The sequence below is a fragment of the Siniperca chuatsi genome, linkage group LG1, assembly GCF_020085105.1.
Source record: "Siniperca chuatsi isolate FFG_IHB_CAS linkage group LG1, ASM2008510v1, whole genome shotgun sequence".
NCBI classification, from domain to species: Eukaryota; Metazoa; Chordata; class Actinopteri; order Centrarchiformes; family Sinipercidae; genus Siniperca; species Siniperca chuatsi.
The window spans coordinates 3,574,979-3,596,145 of NC_058042.1; the positions used below are offsets into that span (position 1 = coordinate 3,574,979).

Below are 21,167 nucleotides of genomic sequence, written 5' to 3' on the forward strand. Positions count from 1 at the left end.
GTAACTAAGTACTTGAGTAAATGTACTTAGTTACTTTCCACCACTTTCTTGACTGTACGACGGCCTTTTGGTAACAGAACAGGTAGAGTTTCAGCTCTTCTGGTCGCTCCTGAGGCAATAAAAGTCCAACACACACGTCTTTAAATAAAAATGGTTTATTCTCTTTCAATATAGCTTTTGTTCTATCCATAGCAGAAAAGAGCCTCCATGCCACTCAGTGCTAAACCTGGAACTGGATCTCAGGTCACCACAGCATCGTAATGATGGACAAACGTCTTTACAGCACAACACCGGCTTGATACTGATCCAACAACAGTCACTTAGCTCATTTTAAAAACAGGTTGAGGGGAGTGTTGGTAGGCAAGAGGAAGAAGACGAGGAGGAGGAGGAGGAGGTGGTGGAGGGTCAGATCTGATTTCTGATCTGATTTCTCTGTGACACGGACCAAGCAGCGCAGATTCCCTGGGCTTTGTTGGGAGAAGTTTAATCCGTGCGTGTTTGTGTATGCTGCAAAATTGACATCTTGCTCCAGTATGGCTGTTGGTGTGGAGGCAGAGGTTTCTGCCACGAAAAGGTCACAAGTTGAGGTAACAAAGATTCTTCCTGATTTAGACGAAAAAAAGAAAAGAAAAAGGTCAAATACTGATCATCTGCTAGATTGTACGACTGTAGAAATGTTAGGAGTTTATTGCATATTTACTTGGTCAAATTAATAGAAACACCTGTCAGTATAATGTAATACAGCACCATAAAGTACAGCTGAACATTATAACCTTCATGAAGGGAGCACTGCTGTATTAGGCTACATTAGTTTTAGCTAGGTGTACCTAATAAACTGGCAACTAAGTGTATGTCAAAGACAAACAGCAAATCCTCACATTTAAGAAGCTGTATTTTAAATTGTTTTTTTAAATAGGTGTATGCTGTGTGCATTACCTGCTCTCTGGTTATCATGTTGCATTGGAGCTGCTTATGGCCTTTGTGCCGTCTGTATTGGCGTTTGCGTGTTCCTTCACCACAGGATCTGAGAGACAAAGACACACTCAGGTAAACGAAGCAGTTACAGGTACGTCTTGGAGATGAAACAACTTGCTTTAACTCAGGTGTTGATACGTTGTGTTGTTATTCAGCACTATCCATACAAAGAAGAGAAACATACAAAAAAAACAGTATTGGTTATAATAATCTATAACTTGTGAGGGCGTAACAGTATTAATCATATCTCATTTAAATGTAAATGTGTTACGTTGGTAATACTGACAGGTGATTCCTCACCTGCTCCTAAAACACTAACATAATATTTAAATTAGCTGCTTTTCTTTTCATACTAAGAATGTTTAAAAATTCAAGATATCGGTTAACCCACTGAAATTCAATCACGCTTACAAACCAAAATTTTAGAAAATCATTGTCTTGGCGGCCCAAAAGGCGACACCTGCTATTCTTCTACCTTTTATGGACGGCTTTCTTATAAAAGATCTGTAATAAACTGGTTACAGTAGTGAGAAAACATCCCAGATATTAACTTTCAGTATTCACGTGGCATTAGCGGTACTTTCTTTAGAAGTAACTACCTGCACCTTATTGTTCGTACTGTCTGATAAATTACTCTTCATTGGTGTTAGCTTCCCATGTGGTTATGATGGGCAGACGGTGTGTAGGTGGTACTAACAGAAGTATGGGTGCTGCATGGCCTCAACTGCCGTCAGCCTCTGCTGGTGGTCGTAGCGCAGCAGCTTGTCCAGCAGGTCCAGAGCCTCCGGACTCACCAGGTGCTGGTTCTCAGACTGGATGAACTGCTCCCAACGCTTCCGTGTTTGCCTGGACACAAACGACCAACATTTAATGTGACTGAACTTGGCACTTGCTCTTATTTAATGTGAATTATTCGACAATCTGACAGTCAAAGCAGGCTGGGCATGAGAAGAATATCCCTGCAACAACAAGTCATCTGAAACAACCATCTCTTAGCTGCTCGTGGATAATAAGCTAAAGCCCAGATGTTACATTAACGGTGGCTCTGTCCCAGTAAGTCATGACAGTGAGTCCACAACACCAGGACCCTGAAACTGAAGCAGCTAAATGGAATCCAGCCGTCATCGCTTTTATTATTTACACCTGTGATTTTCTCACGGTGACAAGTTAAAATGTTTTGGTACAGTTAAACCTCTTAGCGATGGAGCTGGGTGTTGTTTAGGGGTATTTTTTTTTTTTACAAGCTAATACAACAATATCAGATCTTTGGTACCAATTGCAAAACAATACCTTCTTCAATACCTCACATAAAAATGTTTTTGTACGAAACAAACATTTAAAATTGAACAAATCGGTGTTTAACTTAACACGGAGCAGATGTAAAAAACAAAACCTAAATAAAATGCAGTCTATAAAAACCGAAATTATGATTTAAAGCTGCACTAATCATCATTTTTATATTAACAATTGATCAAACGACTATATGTAATGTGGAAGGAGTTTCTCATAGTGACAAACCCACAGAGAATTATCGACAGACTCCGCAGAGCTATTTTGCATCTTTCAGCTCGTTGTTTTGGTTTTACGGCCCACAACTTTACTATGTTGGCTCCCTCTCGTCAACCTTGTTTTGAGCATCTGATAAAGCCACTGTTCACTTCCTGCTCAGCAGCAAACAGCAGACCGACACAGTCAGAGACCAGCTGGTGAAGACAGTGGAGCATTTAGCAGCTGAAGAGACAGATATTTTTCTGAAGAGTTGATGAAGACAAAAACAGAGCCAGAAGAGAGTGAATATTGGACCCGACCCCAAATGAATGATAATGTTGCTCCGTCTCTGCTGGATGTATAAAAAAAAAGCGACTTTTTAAGCTGATAATATGCCAGTGTTGTGTTTACAGCTTGTTTCCACTGCACCCAGGTGGGCAAAAATAAATAAATACATTTAAAAAAAAAAATAAATAAATCAATGAATGCAGCTTTAAATGAGGAAATAGCTGAAATAAGTAATCACCCGAGCAGGCGTTCAGTGCCAGCTTTTGGGACGAGACTACTCGAAGTACTGAGGTTTAAAATGTCAAATCTCAAATTTAACAAAAGCACAGCGAGAGAGTTTCCATTTCCACTGGTTCATGCAGCATCTTTTTAAATTCTCAACCAACAGTTTTGGTCACTTTCAAGTTGTCAGAAAACCAACTTGAAGTCAGTCAGAAAAAATAACTTGTCAACGTGAAGCAGTTCGTAAGGCACAGTCACAACAACAGGCTCTTTTATGGCTCAAACAAGACCTGCAACGTAACCACAGAAAGTTCTGTTCTGCCTGAATCATTGACATCTCTTCAGTCAGACAAAGCACGTCTGATGGCTCAAAGCATGTTTCAAGTGTTTTGAATACATTTGAATGAGTTTCTGCAGATACTCACTGTCCCAGCAGGTCTTTGAAGCGAGTGTCCAGTTCTATGTGATATTTATGCAGGTAGCCGAAGAGCTCGTCGGTGCCGAGAACCTTAGCGATGCGGACCAGCTGGAAAACAATACATTTTCATTTTAATGCTTACATTTCCGTCCCAATCTGTAGGCTCTTGATTTCAGCTAGAAGTGACATTTCTTTTTGGAGGACATGACTCTTAATCTGGCACATTACCTGGTCGTAGTTGTCCTGGCCATGAAAAAACGGTTCCTTCAGAAAGATCATGCTGGCCAACATGCAGCCTAGACTCCACATGTCCAAACTATAGTCATACATCTGGGGGGGGAGAATAAATCACACACCAAGAATTATTTAAAAAAAGATTTTACTATAACAAATCCTCAACGGAGGTGTGTTTTCCCCCCAAATAAATACCTGATAGTCCACTAGCAGCTCAGGGCCTTTGAAATAGCGGGAGGCCACCCTGACGTTGTATTCCTGAGCGGGATGGTAAAATTCTGCCAAACCCCAATCTATAAGACGCAGCTGTGACACAGAGAGAAAATACTCATTAATCTGGTTTATATTAATTACATAATAATAACCTAGACAATATATGAAAATCAAACACTTAAAAGAAGAAGAAGTTAATAAGCATTAGCATATCTAAGACAAACATTACTGTAATGTATGTGTAATGTAAGACATACATACGTTACTCAAAGATAATAAAGACTTGTGGTTGTCAGGAAGCTGCAATTTCTTTCAATCATTAATTCATGATCACGGCCATGGATTGCGTTTTCATTTTTGGTCATACTGAAACTAACTTATTTTACTTAAAGCAGCAAGCTGTGAACACAACATTGACATATTTTCACCGTATAAAGTTGGCGAACTTGTTAGCCAACAGCTGCCTGTTACACATCCAGCAGACGTGGACATTATCTTTCATTAAGAGTTGTGTTTTTGACCAGCTGACAAATGTAAGTCCAATATTCTCTCTCTTTTTGCTCTGTTTTTGGTCTCCAGAGAGAAAACTATCTGGCTCGTTGGCTGCTAAATGCTCCGCTGTGTTCAGCAGCTAATGGCTAACTTTGTTGTTTGTTGTTAACGTACAGCCAGTTTATCAGAGCTTTTTTTTTTTGCTGGAAACAGCTCGGTGAGAGCGGTGAGACCCAACCAACGGTAAAGCTGCGGCCGTTAAACCAAAACAATGAGCCAAAAGATGCTAGTTTATCACTACAAGGGACGCTTTTCACATTTTTTTTTAATTTTAATTTATTTATTTTTTTTTTTACATCTGCTCTGTGTTAAGACAATGTTAAACACTGATTTGTTACATTTGAAATGTTTGTCATTTTGACCCATTGTTCATATAAAAATATTGATGAGTGCAGCTTTAAATAAAAACATCACTGTTTTGGACTGAACATGTCAGCGACCAGTTTCCTTGCCGAAGTATTAAACTTGCTCACTTATTCCCACAATGTGTTGAGGTTGAAAATTACCATAAAATGCAACATAATGTAATTCACATGTCATTGTTTCACAAAGCCACAACCTGGTGTGATGGATGATAGATTATTTTACTGTTATTTGGCACTTTGTGGGTTCTTATATACAAATCTTTCTCGAAGGGTGTACTTCCTGATTCGTGTTCTGTGCAATTCTCGATGAGGAAGTAACAACGGAGTCAGCAGTACCTTTCTCAGCTGGTGGTCGATCATCACGTTGTGGGGCTTCACGTCCCTGTGCATGATCCCCATACTGTGACAGTAGTCCAGAGCCTTAACGAAGAGACAGAGACACATTCAGCTCTGCAGCCAGTCTACAACCATCAGCTGTTCTGCATGTGGTGCTTTTTCCTCTAAGTGTGTATCAAGTCAGCCTGGACTGACATATCAGGACTCATGAGGCCAACAAGGAAACAACCTCCACAGATTATTTAAATGATCGATTAATCCCTTGATTGTTTTTTTGACTTGCTTAAAATCACGTATTCTATAAAATATCCATCGCCTTTTCCAACATCTTTAAATTACTTGTTTATTTTTTTTTACCAAAAGTCCAAAACTGAAAGATATTCAATTTATACTGATACAAAACAAAGAAAAGCTGCAAATCTTCAGATTTCAGAAGCTGGAAACAGAAAATGTTTTGCTTGATCAATGATTTAAAATCAAATGAGTTGTTGTTGATTCATTTTCTGTCCACTGAGTTATTGTTTCAGCACTAATTTGGTTTGAACAAATCTTTCCTGTCTTTTACATATCACTCTGCTTAACTCCTCTCACAACAATCCCACCCTACAAAGTAAAAGTGAAGGTGAATAACCATTACTAAATAAAATAAACTAAATAACTTGACACAAGATTAGTGGTGACGTAAACAAGAAGTTCTTACCTTGAGCAGCTCATACATGTAGTAACGGATATCATAGTCTGTCAGCTTCTGGTAAAGCTCCTGTGGAACAACATGAAGACGTCCGTGTATAAAATAAAAATGTTTACAGAAATCCTGAGTTACACGATATCAGCATCTCATTAACATTAACTGGAGGGTTATGCGTGATATTAATAATGGATATCAATGCCTTTGCGTGGATGGCAACTCTGCTGGTAGTTCAGCATGTATGATGTCGGCCAAACTTAAGTACCTTAAAATCTGTGTTATTGATGCACTCAAAGACAAGCGCTGGTGTTCTGGACTGCAAAGAGAGGACAACACAAGGCTTAACTGAGGAGAACAGCAGGTATGTGAAGACCATTATCACTGCATGGACACACACAAACACACACACACACGTACGCACGCACACACGCATGACCGGATTACCGCTGCTGGCATGCCGACATGCAGCAAAGTGGCGGCAGGAACCTAACTCACCACCGGGTCTTTGACCGTGTCGACCAGGCGGATGATGTTGGTTCCCCCGCGCAGGTTTTCAAGAATTTTGATTTCCCGTTTGATCTTCTTCTTCTTGACGGGCTGCGAAAGAAAAGGAGTGGTTCAGAATAAAGACACACATTCAATATAACTAAAATAAAGAAGAAGAAGAAAAAAAAATGAAGTACTGCAGGGGAGAACCAATATTCTGATACCTAAACACATAAAACCAAAATATTTTAAGTGTAGTTTCTCATAGAGAGAAGTATTAGAAACACTCCTCAGTATAACAAAATCTGCAGCCTCCAAAATGACCATAAAGTTAAATCAAAACCTCTCTGAAACAGATTCGACAAAAACTGAACATTATAACCTTCATGAAAGTAGGATTAGGACTGTATCTTCCCTCTGCATTTACCAACATTTGACCAGCAGATGTCACCACAGTGTGACGTGGACTTTCAGAACATTTTGGGTTTGACAGCAGTTTGTCTTGGACAGCACTATCCCTCTGTACTTATCACAACATTTGAAATGCAACGACTATCATAACAATTGTCACAGAAGAATGTGTGCTGCTGGAAACAAGAATATTTATACTGGACAACTCCGACTGGTGAGTCAACACAATCGAATTTGACAAAATTTCAATGGTCGGCTGTAACTTTTGTAAAACTGTGTGGGACTGGACCAGTGAAGACATCTGCTGGGAGTGGGAGCGCTGGGATAATCTTGGTGCAAAACCTAATAATAACTGCACTTCTAGCAACAGAGCTTACGTATCCAGTTCAACCACTTTTGAGAGGAAATAAAACGTAGAGCACAGTCACCACTGACTTTACATCTGGAGAGCATCTCTGTGAGTTAAGTGGAGATAACAGTGGACGAAGGAGGGCTGTGGAGATCTCCGTCAGGTGGGGGAAAGGCAAGAAAAGCTCACACGATAAAGGAACAAAGCAACAAAAGACATATGGGGCTCACCTTGAGGATTTTCACCACCACTTTCTCACTGTTGGTCACATTTATGGCCTCAAATACTTCACTGTACTTCCCTCTACCCAATTTACGCACCAACTGATAGTTGTCTTGATTGCTGAGAAAGAGTGGAAACATTTAGCAGTAATTAAGCAAAGGAAATTAACTTCAGACACACTGATCATGACCACACACACAATTATCTCCTTTTCTAAGGCAGCTGGTCAGATCATCAGTAAAAAGACTAGTGCGAAAACTATCACTCAAAGACTAATCAACAACTATTTTGATAATTCACTACTCCTTTAAGAAGCAAAAAACACCAAACATTCTCCAGCTTGTCCAGTATTAAGGATTTACTGCTTTTCTCTGTTTGAAATGATTGTAAACTGAACATCTTTGGGTTTTGGACTGTTGATTGGACAAAACAAGACATTTGAAGATGTCACCTTGGCCTCTGGGAAATTATAACAGGCATTTTTTTTTTTATATTTTATTTTATAGACTAAACAATTAATCATTTAATCAAAAATAATCAAAAGATGAATCGATAATGAAAACAATAATTAGTTTGTTCAAATTTCCTGCCTTACACATACAGTAATAGGGCTGCAACTAATGATTATTTTCATTATCTATTAATCTCTCAATTACTTCTTCAATTCATTTATTAATTGTTTAGTTGGTAAAATGTCAGAAGATAGTGAAAAATGCCCATCACAGGTTCCCAGAGCCAAAGGCGATCTCTTAAAACGGCTTCTTCTGTCCGACCGACACACAAAAGTATAAATATACGACGACATAAAATAGAGAAAACAGCAAATCCTCACAGTTGAGAAGCTGGAACCAGTAACTTGGCATTTTTGTTTAATAAATTACATTAATGATTAATTTAAATTTGCGCAGATTTATTTTCTGTCAATGAAACACAAAACGTGTCTACAAACATCTTTTTACTTTAACATTTCGGCGAGACTCGTTTCAACATACTGTAATTGCTCATTTCTAATCAAAGAAGATGATTATTGTATAATGATTACTGTAAAAATGTTGCAATGTCTGTTACAACATTAGTTCTCCACCATTACTGCAGCTTACTGAACTTTAGCTGATGAAACTCATGTGTGTTGTTAAAATCTAACGTTTGGCGTCTTCATGAAAAACAAACTTTGTGCTTGACGCAGAGCAGAAAAAGTAAACTCACGCAATAAAGTACAATCGCAATCATCATCTTGCCTTGTATGAATGCAAGTCAGACTCTAGACTTCATTATCAATATTTACAGTAATAAAGTATATGCAATAAGTAAAATGAATATTTTCAAAAGTCATTCTTATTCTACATCATTTCTGTGTAAGTCGCACATTTTTTGCTCATTACTATTTGTATAATCTTGAGGAAATGACAATTGTATAATCTTGAAATAATGAAAATTATCTTTTAAAATAACAATTATTAAATTCAGTAATGAACACACACAATGTTGTGATAAACTCACTGCTTGATGTGTTACCTAATATGATACGGATGTTTTCATATTGTGCGCGGCGTGTGGTACCATTTTGTGTTTTACAGATTAAAACTGCAGAAAAAAAACGAGTCAAACGATTGAAAAACCCTAACATTCGACATTTACCTCCAGTTTGGCACGTGTGCATCATAGTCCCAGTACTCTCTGTTCTTCTGTGTGTTGACATCGGTGTACACCCGAGCCTTGCTGCTGGCCGGCGTGGATCCGGGCATCGCTGGCTCTGCGGCTCCGTGTCGAAGACCCTCACCTCCCTCTAAATACTTCCTGGCTCGATACTGGAAGGCAGCGCAGCGACTCTCCAGAATATGCGGCTCTAAGATCCCTGTGCTGTGCTTACCATGGGCTTTGGCTACTTGTGCCCTGTGATGAAAGGCGTCAGGCCGGTCTGACGCAGCTGTTGTGCAGACTGACAGAGCTACGATGACTGAGTGTGTGAAGCCCCTGAGCAGGATGTTAGGCAGGATGGGATGAAGACCCGCCAGCTGCAGGACGACAGGTGAGAAGAAGGAGAAGAGGCTGAGCCAGAAATGCAGACAAAGGATGCAATAACAACGAGGCTGAAGTTGGCTTCTGATGTAGGGCTGCAACTAACGATTAATTTCACTGCTGATTAATCTGAATCTCAATTAAATCGTTTGGTCTATAACATGTCAAAATAATAATAAGTATATAATTTCCCTCAGCCCAAGGTCGTGTATTCAAATTGCTTGTTTTATTCGACCACCAGCCCAAAACCCAAAGATATTTAGTTTACTTTCACATGTGACAAAGAAAAGCATCAAATCTCACATTTGTGAAGCTGCAACAAGAGAAATTTCCTGTCAACTGACAAATCAATTAATCAACTAATCGTTGCAGCTCTACTTGTATGATTCTCTGCTGTCACACTGTTTTAAGTTGTGAAAACGGGTACAAAAGTAATGACCTTAACTCTGTTTTTAAAAAAACCCCCATTCAGATTTGTGAGAACAGTAAAGAGGGTGATTTCACTGCTTTTTCTCCATCAAGACCACATCAAACTGTCCTTAGGTTTGTTAAACCTGGACTAGATTTAGACTATACAGACTTTTTAAAACCCAGTTTCAGGTTTGTGAAACTGTTATCCTATTTGTAAACACAGAAGAAAATATTTCTCTCCATTGGTCCTCCATTAGACCAGGTCAACCTGAAACAGCACTGTATTTAAACTTGTCAAACATAAACTAGATAATAATAAACTTTATTTATATAGGATTTTTCTTAACAAGGTTACAAGGTGCTTCACAGAAAGGGAAAATCAAAACAGCACAAATAAAAACAACACAGGAATCATAAAACAAACATCGGGGGATAAAATATAAGTTAAAAAATGTTAAATGGCAAGAGTGAAATGATAAAACCCAGTGACTTATATTTATGGATTCATAAATGCCTTCCAATAAAAGAAGGTTTTAAGAAAGGATTTAAAAGGCGCTAATGATGTAGCCTGTCTGATTTTAGTAGGCAGAGTGTGCCACGGTCTAACAGCAAAGGCCCGGTCACCTTTGTTCACAAGCCGATATCTAGGCACAACCAGTAGAGCTGCATCCACCGATCTCAGCGAACGCCCAGGCACATAGGGAGTCAATAAATCCTAATTTGGAGCTTTAAAGCTTTAAAAGTGATTAATAACATTTTAAAATCAATACGGAATAACAGGCAGCCAGTGTAAGTTGGCTAGCACGGGAGTCACGTGTTCGTATTTCTTGATGCCTATTAAAATTCGGGCAGCAACGTTCTGACTGGCACCGGCTTAAAGTGCATTACAGTAGTCCAGGTAGGAAAAAATAACTGGACAACATCCTTAACATTCTGTGTTAATACTCCTTCTGTGTTAATACTCCTGTGCAATATACTCTTTTCAGTTTAAAATTCCCTATTTATTGATATTTATTCATACCTCTATTACTGCTGTGCAATATCCTCCGTCTCATTATAAATAAGCTACACTTAACTTGGCAATTCATGCACTATTACTTTATACTGTATTATTATCATCAACCGGTAAACCCACTTTGTACTTCACACATATTTTATTTTATACTTATACCCACTTGGTACTTCATTTATCTGACCTGTATTATAGTGTATTATATTTTTTTGCTTAGTACTTCTGTTCCTGTGTGCACTGACGTGACAGTGAGCAGCTGTAACAAAAGAGTTTCCCCTCAGGGATCGATAAAGTATTTCTGATTCTGATTAACCTCAAAACTGAGATCTGCATCAAAGATCACTCCAAGATTTCTAGCAGCCTGATTTATATTTGTATTCAGTGAACCAAGCTTACTGTGAAGCAGGCTGGTGGAATGTGTTGGGCCAAAGACTATGACCTCAGATTTATCGTCACTCAGTTTTAAAAAGTTTTGGGACATCCGACATTTTATATCACTGAGGCAGGCAAGGAGATTATCTAAACTGCTGGAGTGACTAGATTAGAGGAACTTAAAGCTGTGTGGGAAACACCGTGGTTCTGGACGATCTGACAGAGAGGAAGCAGGTAAACTGAAAACAACAGTGGGCCAAGAATGGACCCTTGAGGGACACCACAGTTAAAATCAGTGGAACTGGCATTTGCTATAACAACTGAAAAGGCTCTATTGGACAGGTGTGAACGTAGCAGTTCCCTTAAGACCAACCCAGGTTTCTAGACGGTGCAGGAGGACGGCGTGATCAATAGTGTCAAACGCGGCGCTCAAATCTAAAAGCACGAGGACTGAGCGGTCACCTCTATCAGCTGTTTACCTTCACAAGGACTCTCTGTGCTATGGCGAGCTCTAAAACCTGACTGAAAAGTGTTAGAAATATTGTTATAGTGCATAAAAGAAATTGAGTTGAAATGATTTTCTGCAGCACCTTAGATATAAAAAACAAGACTGTTACAGATAACTGGAATTATAGAAACCGGAGGTGACTGACAGGGGGACAGAAGGCAACTGGACCGGGTGGTATTTATGGTGTTTGAAGCGATTGAAAGTCCAAAGCAATTGGTTAGCCTACTGTAAATAGCAATTATGGGGTAGCTAGAGGGTCCTGGCTCCACATGAACAGCGGAAGAGGAGCATGGGGAACCATTGAGACTGGTTCTAGGAACCCGGGGACGTCAGTAGTAGTGGGACTGGTCAGAGAGAGTGGATAAACATGGAGGCTGGGGTCTTGTCAGATATTGTATCCCTGTCAGAACCAGCTTCCCTAAACCCGCAGACATTTTTATCATAATCACTGTATCGGATTTTAGAAACCTCGATTCTGGTTGTGAAAACAGAAAAAAGGGCAATGTCACTGCTTTTTCACCATCCAGCACACACTGGACTTTAGCTAATTTAAAAAAACAACTGTACTTAGACTTGTCAAACCTGGAGTTGATAAACATGGAGACTCCAATTTCAGATTTGTGACACTTTTATTCTATTTTCTCTTTGAGAAAACAGGAAAAGTGTCAATCTTCAACCAAAATAAAATATTTAGACTTGTCAAACCTGAACTTGATTAACACAGAAACTCAAACCCAGTTTCAATTTTCTGATAGTTATTCTATTTGTGAAAAGAGACAAAAAAGGGAAATTTCACACTTTTTTCTCCATCCAGACAACATTTGACTTGATCTCTCATATACCACTGTGTCAAACCTGAACAAGGTTAACGAGCCACAGACTGTTTGAAATCCACTTTTCAGATTTGTGAAACCCTTATTTAATGGCCATTTCACTGGGTGTTTTCCATCCAGACCACAGCAGACCAGGTCTAGACCAAATACCACTGTACTTAGACTTGTCAAACCTGGACCAGATTACAATAAATCCTCTAAAGATTCGTAAAAGCTTTAATATCTCTGTAAAAACAAACTAAATAGTGATTATTTCACTGCATTTTCTCTATGCGGCCCACATCAGACCGGGCTTAACTCGTATACCACTGTACTTACACTTGTCAAACCTGGACCAGATTAACACAGAAACTCAAACCCAGTTTCAGATTTGTGTTAAATTTATTCTATTTGTGAAGAGACAAAAGGGCAATTTCACAGGTTTTCTTTTTCCTCCATCCAGACCACATACCACTGTACTTGTCAAACCAGGACCAGATTAATATGAATGCTTTTTAAAACCCCAGTTTCAGATTTGTGAAACCTTTATTCAAACCATTTTAGCATAACGTTAGACCCAAAACTGTGTGCGGAGCCCGTCACGATGCGGACTCTCCGGGGCCTTTTTCACCGGCCAGATAGCTGCTAAAGATAGCTACTATTTACACTTAAATGAGAGGCGAGTTAACATCAATTTCGCCGGTTACCGCACAGTTATCTTCACATTTAAACAAATCTGCGAGGGCTAGCATCTTTTACGATCATTTCATCCTCCTAGCTAGCTAGTTACGGTGACTTAGCTTACTTAGCAAAAAAAATAAAATAATAAAAATTTGAACCCTGAATGCAGCAATGCAGATTCACATATATCGTAAATTCATGCGTTTGAATACAAGAAACACGTATAGACTTAAAAACTGTGTATTAGTGTCGACATTTCTGAAATGTTAAATCAATAACGGGGCTAAAGTTAGCCGGCTAACCTCGTCGTAGAAATATCCGGGCTCAGAGGAAGTCCGCCCGACATGAACGTTAGCTCGTTAGCTCGTTAGCTCCAGCGGTACGTTGCTCTCCGTTAAGCGATGTAGCTCCACCGGGTTTAAAGTTATTAATAATGTGTGTAATATCAGCAGTATCGATGACTTGATAATTATGTCAAATGGGTGGTGGTGGTACATCTAGCAGCGGTTCGTTAGCAGACCCAGGATGGTCTTCCAATTTGCGGTAAACATCACCCGGAAGTAAATCAAGAGGCTGAGTAACCTGAATGACTGTTAGTGACATAAAAAAAAAAAAAATTAAAATTGGATAAAATCTTTGTATAAATATATTTAAAAACTGTATTAAAAAAACAACAACCCTGTATTAGTTTGTAATTAATATTAATTTGACTTGATTATATCTGTCATAAACAACCTATCAACACCACTGTGTAGAAATACTGATACAAGTCAAAGTCCTGCATTAAAAGTTTTACTTTAGTACAAAAGCACGAGAATCTAAATATACTTAAAGTACCAAAAGTAAAAGTACTCATGCAGAATGGTCCATTTCAGAATAATGTATATTATTGGATTAATTATTGATGCATTAATGTGTTCATCACTTTAATGTTGAAGCTGGTAAAGGTACTTTATATACTGCTGGGTAGATTATTGATGCCCGGGGGGAAAGTCACAAAGTTTGATCTTAAGCGATGATTATACATCAAAATGTATATGTTGGTTATATTTTATATTATTAATCTGAATCTGCAAATTAACTAGTAATTGAAGGGATTAAATTAATGTGGTGGAGAAAAAATACAATATTTGCCTCTCACTATTTTCAGTTTTACAAACCAAACAATCGATCGATTAATGGAGAAAATAATCAGCAGATGGATCCATAATGAAAAGCATCATCAGCTGCAGTCCGATACAAACCAGTTCAACATGAGCTCCAGCTCCACCAGCTGCAGCAGCAACATCCTGCTTTACATTAATGCACGAGGAATAATAATCTGATGATAGAATATATATTATTATAACAGCACAGCAGCCACAGGTACTTTTTCCTGCACCAAGTAGTTTTACTTTTAATAAAATTAAATTGACAGGTCACCCCAAAATCAAAAATACATATTTTTCCTCTTACCTGTAGTGCTATTTATCCATCTAGATTGTAGGAACTATTTTCTTTCTACCGATAGTTCCTACATCAAACTGCTCACAACAAATCTGCGGATTATCTTCGTTATCATACAAAAGGATCTGCATATTAAATCGAAAAACGATTAATTAATAATTACAATGAAAATAATCCTTAATTGCAGCTCTAACGTTGATGATCAGACAAAATACATGTAGCAGAGTTGGCCGTGATGAAAGCAATGTACACCTTTATTTTCATAAGGGTGGTTTATTTTAATTGTCTGTATACAGTATGAACAGGAGTCTATATTGATATCCATATGTGTAAATCCAACGCTTCATTACACTGTTCACCTCCAAAAGGGTTTTGAAGCAGACTCACCAGGACTTAAATCATGGCACAACCACACAGTCCCCGTCCCACCCCATAAGTCGCCCGCTGTAATTCCCTCTGTGCATGATTTTTAAACTCCAAAAACCTTCTTTTAAATATACTGCAAAGATTGTACACAATATAGAAACCCACACAGTAAACTAAAGTACACAAATATTTTACTTTATGCCCGGTTTAAACCAACACACAGATCGTAACTTTGAGGCTACTCGGATTAATCTGCTGAACGTCCGGCGTGGACCAGGAGGAGGATGTAACAAGGCCAATTCTTTAAAATAAAATAAAAAATATTACTTTTGTTAGATCTAATAGCACAGCAACTAATGCAGCTAGTTTGTGGCAAGTAAGCAATATAATGCTTTGAAGTCTTGTCAGGGTTAAATCTTGTGAGAATCCATCTGGAACTGAAACTACAAGTACTTGCAAAATACTGCAAGCTCATTCATGGTGAATACAAAAGCAGGTAACATAAGCACTATACAGTTTTAAATGTTTACGTAAGCGTATACACACAATCTATAATATAACAGAGTAGACTATGCCATGAATCAGTAGTCATAAATATTACATTGTGCATGTTCTATTGCACATGTCAAGTGTTTGTATGACATGATAGGTAGAGGTTAGTTACCTAGTTGTCATTTGTTTTAATACAAAGATGCAACAACACAGATTTCATAGGACACAGGCTATACATTTTCACAAATCCACTTTTTTTTCTTCTTCTTAGGATGTTTTCCTAAATAAACCAAACCTATAATACAACAGTGATATTAAAGTGTGATAAATATTCATGCACAAACAGATGATACTACCTAAGATCTAGTATGTGAAAAGATACTGCTGCACAAGCCAGCCGCTGCAGACGGATGGTGGAGGTGTTCGGCTACTGGACACGAAATTAACAAAAACACAAGATGAGTGATTGGTTTAAAAAAAAAAAAAAAAAAAAGGCACATGGATTTCAGAGGAGGTTAACACGTGAGCACACACATCCGACAACTGTCTGGAAGTTCTTGTCATCTTTCTCAACAACAGAATCAACAGTTACAAAACAGACGATCACATGCAACCACAGAATACGGTCCCACACTCGGTACTAAACAAAATCAAGATCTTCCCACATTTTACGTTACACGCCTTTTTCATTCTGTTCAAGGTTTTTTCCCCCCCATGTGTTCCAAAATAAGACGAAGGATCCTAATCGCCTGTCGATTTAGGGTGTTTAGCCATTTACCCAACGAAAGGATGAGGATGAATTGAGTCTTACCGATATTAAAAATCATTAAACATGATTAATGGGTGCATGTTATAAACTACAAATGGGAGAGCGGAGGCTGGCACATGTTGCTTTGTGGGTGAATGTCACGTTTGCTGCCCGGGACTGAAGAGCAGTTCGGTTCATGGGATGCAGGGAGCTTCAGGGAAACTCTCCCCCTCAGCAGTGTGCTGGACTGTGTGCTCCTGCAGAGCCGTGAGGTCAACAAAACGCTCTCCGCACCACACGCACTTAAACTGTGTCTCCCGCGAGTGCACGCTCTGGTGCTTGGCCAGGTGCTCGCGTTGCTTGAAGCTCTTGTCGCAGCTGGCACACTTGAAAGGCTTCTCCCCGGTGTGAACTCGCCGGTGGCGCTGCAGCTCGGATGAATACCTGAAGCGCTTTTCACAGTCGGGACATTTCAGCGGCTTCTCGCGGGTCGGGTCGCAGCGGTGCTGAACGAACTCGGAGGACGACACAAAGCGCTTGTCACACAGGGAGCATTTCAGCGGCTTCTCTGTGCAGTGAGAGTTCTGGTGGCGCTGCAGCGTTGAATTCTTTTTGTAACCTTTGCCGCACACGTCGCACTTGTAGGGCTTCTCCACTTCGCCACCACATTTGTGCCTCAGCAGTTCTCCCGATTGGCTGAAAGACTTCTGGCAGGACGCACACTTAAACAGACTTTCCATACCGTGAACCTGCTGGTGGTAAAGCAGGTGGGATGGCTGAAGAAACCCCTTATCACAGAGGTTACACTTGAAAGGGCGATCGGCTGGATTTTTGTGAGTGCGACGGTGGCGTACGAGAGCGTACTGCTGTTTGAAGCTCATCTGGCACTCCTCGCACTGGAAAGGTCGCTCCTCCGAGTGGGTGCGTTCATGCTGCCGCAGGTCAGACGGGCGCTTGAAGCTCTTCCCGCAAGAACCGCAGCGGAAAGGCCTCTCCCCTTCTGGCTGGCACTGATGGTGCAGGAGCTCAGACGACTCCTTAAAGTGCATCTCGCACAAATTGCACTTGAAAAGGTGCTCGCCTGAATGAGCGTACATGTGCCGCACGAGGTGAGAGCGGTGCTTAAAGCTCTTCTCGCACACCGCACATTTATACGGCCGCTCAGAGCTGTGTGTGCGCTGGTGGTGCGCCAGATGTGAAGACTGGCTGAAGCTTTTATCACACGTGTCACATTTGTATGGCTTTTCACCGGTGTGCACTCTCTCGTGGCGGGTCAGCTCTGACAAATGCCGGAAGGACTTATGGCACACTGAGCACTTATATGGCCTGTCTGGTGCGGAGGCCTCAAACGCAGGAGGAGACGAGGCACTGATCGCTGCACCGTCACTGGACGTCTCACCAGTGGAGGGCTGCTGAGGGTTGGCAGCTGACGAGGTCGGGGTGACGTTTCCAGAACCTGGCCGGTATGTTTTCTCGCAGATGGAGCACTTCATTGGGTTGTTTCCATTGCCATGCGAGTTGTGATGCTGGGCCAAGGAAGTGAGCAAAGAGAAGCCCATCTTACAAACGCCACACACAAAAGGCTTCTGCTCCACCTGCACACACTGGTGCTCCAGCAGGTCCGTCGCCTGGCTGAAGATCTTCATGCACTGAGTACACTGGAAGGATCGGTCTTGGTTCACCATGCACTGGTGTTCATGAGGGTTGGCCAGGTGAGATATGTCATGGCCACAGGCGCCACACTTATGCCCTCTCTCGCCCCCTACCTGTAAGGAGGACTGCTGGGCTTGAACTGAAAGCTGCTGGCCATGCTGGGGCTGCTGCAGGGAGGCATCTTGCTGTAGGACGACTCCGTACACAGTGCAGCCCAGAGGGTTGTCACTTCCCTGGGGGAGTGTGTGCACAACAGAGGGTGGAGCCACTGCATGTTGCTGCTGCTGCTGCCACGCCTCCGTCATCCTTCCACTTCGCATGTAGGGATTCAGCTTCCAGCAGATGAGGGGGATTTCAGTGCCAAACTGAAAAGGTGGATGTGGTTTAAGAAACGGTAACAAGCACCCTGAGAGTAGCTGAGTGCTTTATCTGTGTTTACACACGTCCTTTGAGATAGGTGAGAAAACCTATTGGGGGGAGAAAAAAAAAAAAACACAAAAACAACTAATTACTAAAGAAACTTAAAATACATAAAATATTATTGCAATGAGTAAATACAAGGCAGGGTGTTAATATGAAAGCAGGGCTCATGAGCTGCCACAGTCTCCAACATGATCCATTATAAATAGCAATGTAAGAGACAGCAACACTAACTTACAAGACTTGATTTAATGTTTGCATCTCAGCAGGGGGAAAGTCCTGTATCCAGTGCCAGAATAATGTGTGTGTGTGTGTAATGTGTGACTGGTGGAATTTCAAGTCTTGTTTGCGGCAAGATAAAACCGAAACAAACCACCTAACTAGCTTGGGGGGCCTAAAACTCGTTCCTATGGTATTCAGGAAACAAATCTAAAAGTACTATGTAAATATTGTTATCTGTTAGGCAGATAATATGGTGTCATGTACAGATCCGTCGCACGTTCCTAAAGGGAAACCCGCTGAAATAACAGTTAGCTAGCTAAGGCTAAAGCTTCAGCAAAACTAGAATCGGGCTCGGTCTATTTCCTGAAACGCAAATCCAGCACGTAGTGGCTCCTTTTCGCAGCTAAACGTGTATTTTAAACGTTACTTGATGGAAACGACTTTATAATATCCAGCTTGTCTGTTCTACACAGCGTGTTTTGCTGGAGATACATGTTATTCCCTACAGGGTATTTTAATGACACTGTTTCTGTTCCAGGATGTAGTTAAGCTACCAGACATTAGCTTGTCAGCCGCGGCGGCGTAGCTAACGGCTAACCGCTAGCTACGGCTAACGTTACTAAACTGGACTTCCTTCGAGGTTATCACCGGCTAACTTATATCTCTTTAGAAAAATATGTTAATCGCCAGGTTTTGCGCTATAAACTGCGCATTTTAACTAAAACTACAACCAGGCAAAAGCGACCGAAGCGACGCCGCCCGTGAGCTACCGTCGCTTCGCTCGAGATGCCGCTTTATGAAAGGCCACAATAACGTTTACTGGTCTAACGTTAACGTTTGATACGAGCCTTCACGGAAAACGGACCTCAAATCAAACTAGGCCTCCCCGGAGCTGCGGGGCAAGATTCACCTCCTGCAGCCGCCCCTCTCACATCTGCAAAAAAAAAAACCCCACAATTTACAGTTTAAAACAAAAATCACGATAACTTACCCGAGCTGCTTATCGATGGTTTTCACTGCCGTCTTCGGTCTGAGGTCGACAACCTTCGGTGTATTTGGGACTCGGAGGACCGGCGGTGGAGGGGATGCGGTTGAAGCCGGACGCCATCCTCCAGAAGACGGACGGACACCGGAAACCGCCACGCAGTGAGCTGTCGCCCCGGAGCTGCTGCTGTTACGGCCGCTCCATGCTGGAGGTACACCCTGGAGCCCCCGAAACCAGCCGCGGACGAGACTAACCGCTCTCTGAGTTTGTTTCAACGGCTTTCAAACAAACACAAAGGCCAGTACGAGCCTGTGAGAGATTAGCAAATATATTTATTCAGTGTGACAGTAGGGGGGAGTGTTTCGCTCCTTCAACCAGTGTAAACAGTAGTTTTACAGATAAAACAACACAATTATAAAACCCAAAGTTTTATAGCCTTATTATTATTATATATTTAATACATTCATCTCAGTGCAAAACACCCTCAAACCTCATATTTCTGTACAGCTCTTCACCTTTTAAAAGTGTTTTCTGTTTGTTTGTTTTTGCTGCAAAAGTCATAATTATAATATAAAGTTCATATTATAATTATAAAGAGCAGCAGCCTGACCGGATGGCATCTGATGTTTCGACCTAATTAGAAAACAAAAAGCGGGCAGTTTGATGGAAATCGGTATTTAGTGATAATTGTGTTTGTTCTGACCAGTGTGTTGAGTTAAAAGTCAGCCTCATCTGTCATTGAGTTGTTCTTCAGTGGGATTAATAAAGTTTATCTAATGATGAAGAGATAGCCTACATTTATATATTCAATTGAATGCATATTATAAAGTATATAGTTATATATGATATTTATATTAGTAGTTTTTATTATAAAAGCAGTGGTGGATTGTAACCCAGTACATTTACTCGATTTTGAGGTACTTGTACTTGAGCAGTTGCGTTTTATGCTACTTTGTTCTTCTTCTCCACTACGTTTCAGAGGTAAATATTGGACTTTTTATTTATTTGACAGCTTTGGTTGCCACTTACTTTACATATTTCAGATTTTAAAAACCTATAATGAGAAAATAAAATATAATTAATTGTTTTTCAGTGCATTAAACTGCCCAACAGCATATAAAATACATAAAGTTAGCTCCACCTGCTACAACATTAAAATCCCGCTTACCCATTAATGTGATAATAATCTAATATAATATAAATTAATATCACTCACAGGGGGCATTTTTCTGCATAATGGGCATTTTTACTTTTCATACTTTAAGTACATTTAGCTGATAATACTTAAAACCACGACTTTTACTTGTAATAGTCTAGTACTGTACTAGTATTTTAAATATAATGATATACTTGAGTACAGGATCTGAATACGTCTTCCACCACTGTGTAAAAGTGACGGATTAAAATCACCGAAGTGGTTCTGCTACAGTTTTTAGGAATAAATGTATTTTGAGTTTTTCTTTCCTGTCACGTAAAATACTCACACGCCTTCGTAAAAACAACCTTCTCTCAGTTCTGCAGATTTCTCTCCCCAGCCTTGACATACAGGTTATATATTTTGTTAATTTTATTAAAAGACACACATTAAATCCCCATAAAGAGACACCTCAGCTGGCTGTGAAAAATTAACTTTACTGTCAAATGTTTTAAAACTGAGTATCGTCTACGTATTAGCTGAGCTATTTTCTTGAGCTATGAGTGGACTGGAAACCTTTGTACAGTCCTTGTGTTTTTACACAGTTCATGCTGCTTTGTTGTACACTATATGGCCAA

At 40.2% G+C, this 21,167-nt stretch overlaps 2 protein-coding genes across 2 annotated transcripts; both read right to left on the reverse strand.

The window, feature by feature from the left end:
• Positions 1–139: 139 nt before the first annotated feature.
• csnk2a2a (casein kinase 2, alpha prime polypeptide a) lies at positions 140–13,639 on the reverse strand. Its single transcript, XM_044192242.1, has 13 exons — positions 13,365–13,639; positions 8,886–9,262; positions 7,256–7,367; positions 6,275–6,376; positions 6,045–6,095; positions 5,792–5,851; positions 5,092–5,175; positions 3,821–3,931; positions 3,620–3,721; positions 3,399–3,499; positions 1,673–1,821; positions 937–1,024; positions 140–603 (listed from the first exon to the last, which is right to left on the reverse strand). Exons 2-12 carry the CDS (start codon positions 8,990–8,992, stop codon positions 951–953), a joined length of 1,053 nt encoding a protein of 350 aa, XP_044048177.1. The 5' UTR covers positions 8,993–9,262; positions 13,365–13,639; the 3' UTR covers positions 140–603; positions 937–950.
• Positions 13,640–14,744: 1,105 nt separating this feature from the next.
• Positions 14,745–19,854, reverse strand: LOC122876975 (zinc finger protein 319). The gene is made up of 2 exons (XM_044197999.1): positions 19,401–19,854; positions 14,745–18,234 (listed from the first exon to the last, which is right to left on the reverse strand). Exon 2 carries the CDS (start codon positions 18,085–18,087, stop codon positions 16,309–16,311), a length of 1,779 nt encoding a protein of 592 aa, XP_044053934.1. The 5' UTR covers positions 18,088–18,234; positions 19,401–19,854; the 3' UTR covers positions 14,745–16,308.
• Between the last annotated feature and the right edge of the window lie 1,313 nt (positions 19,855–21,167).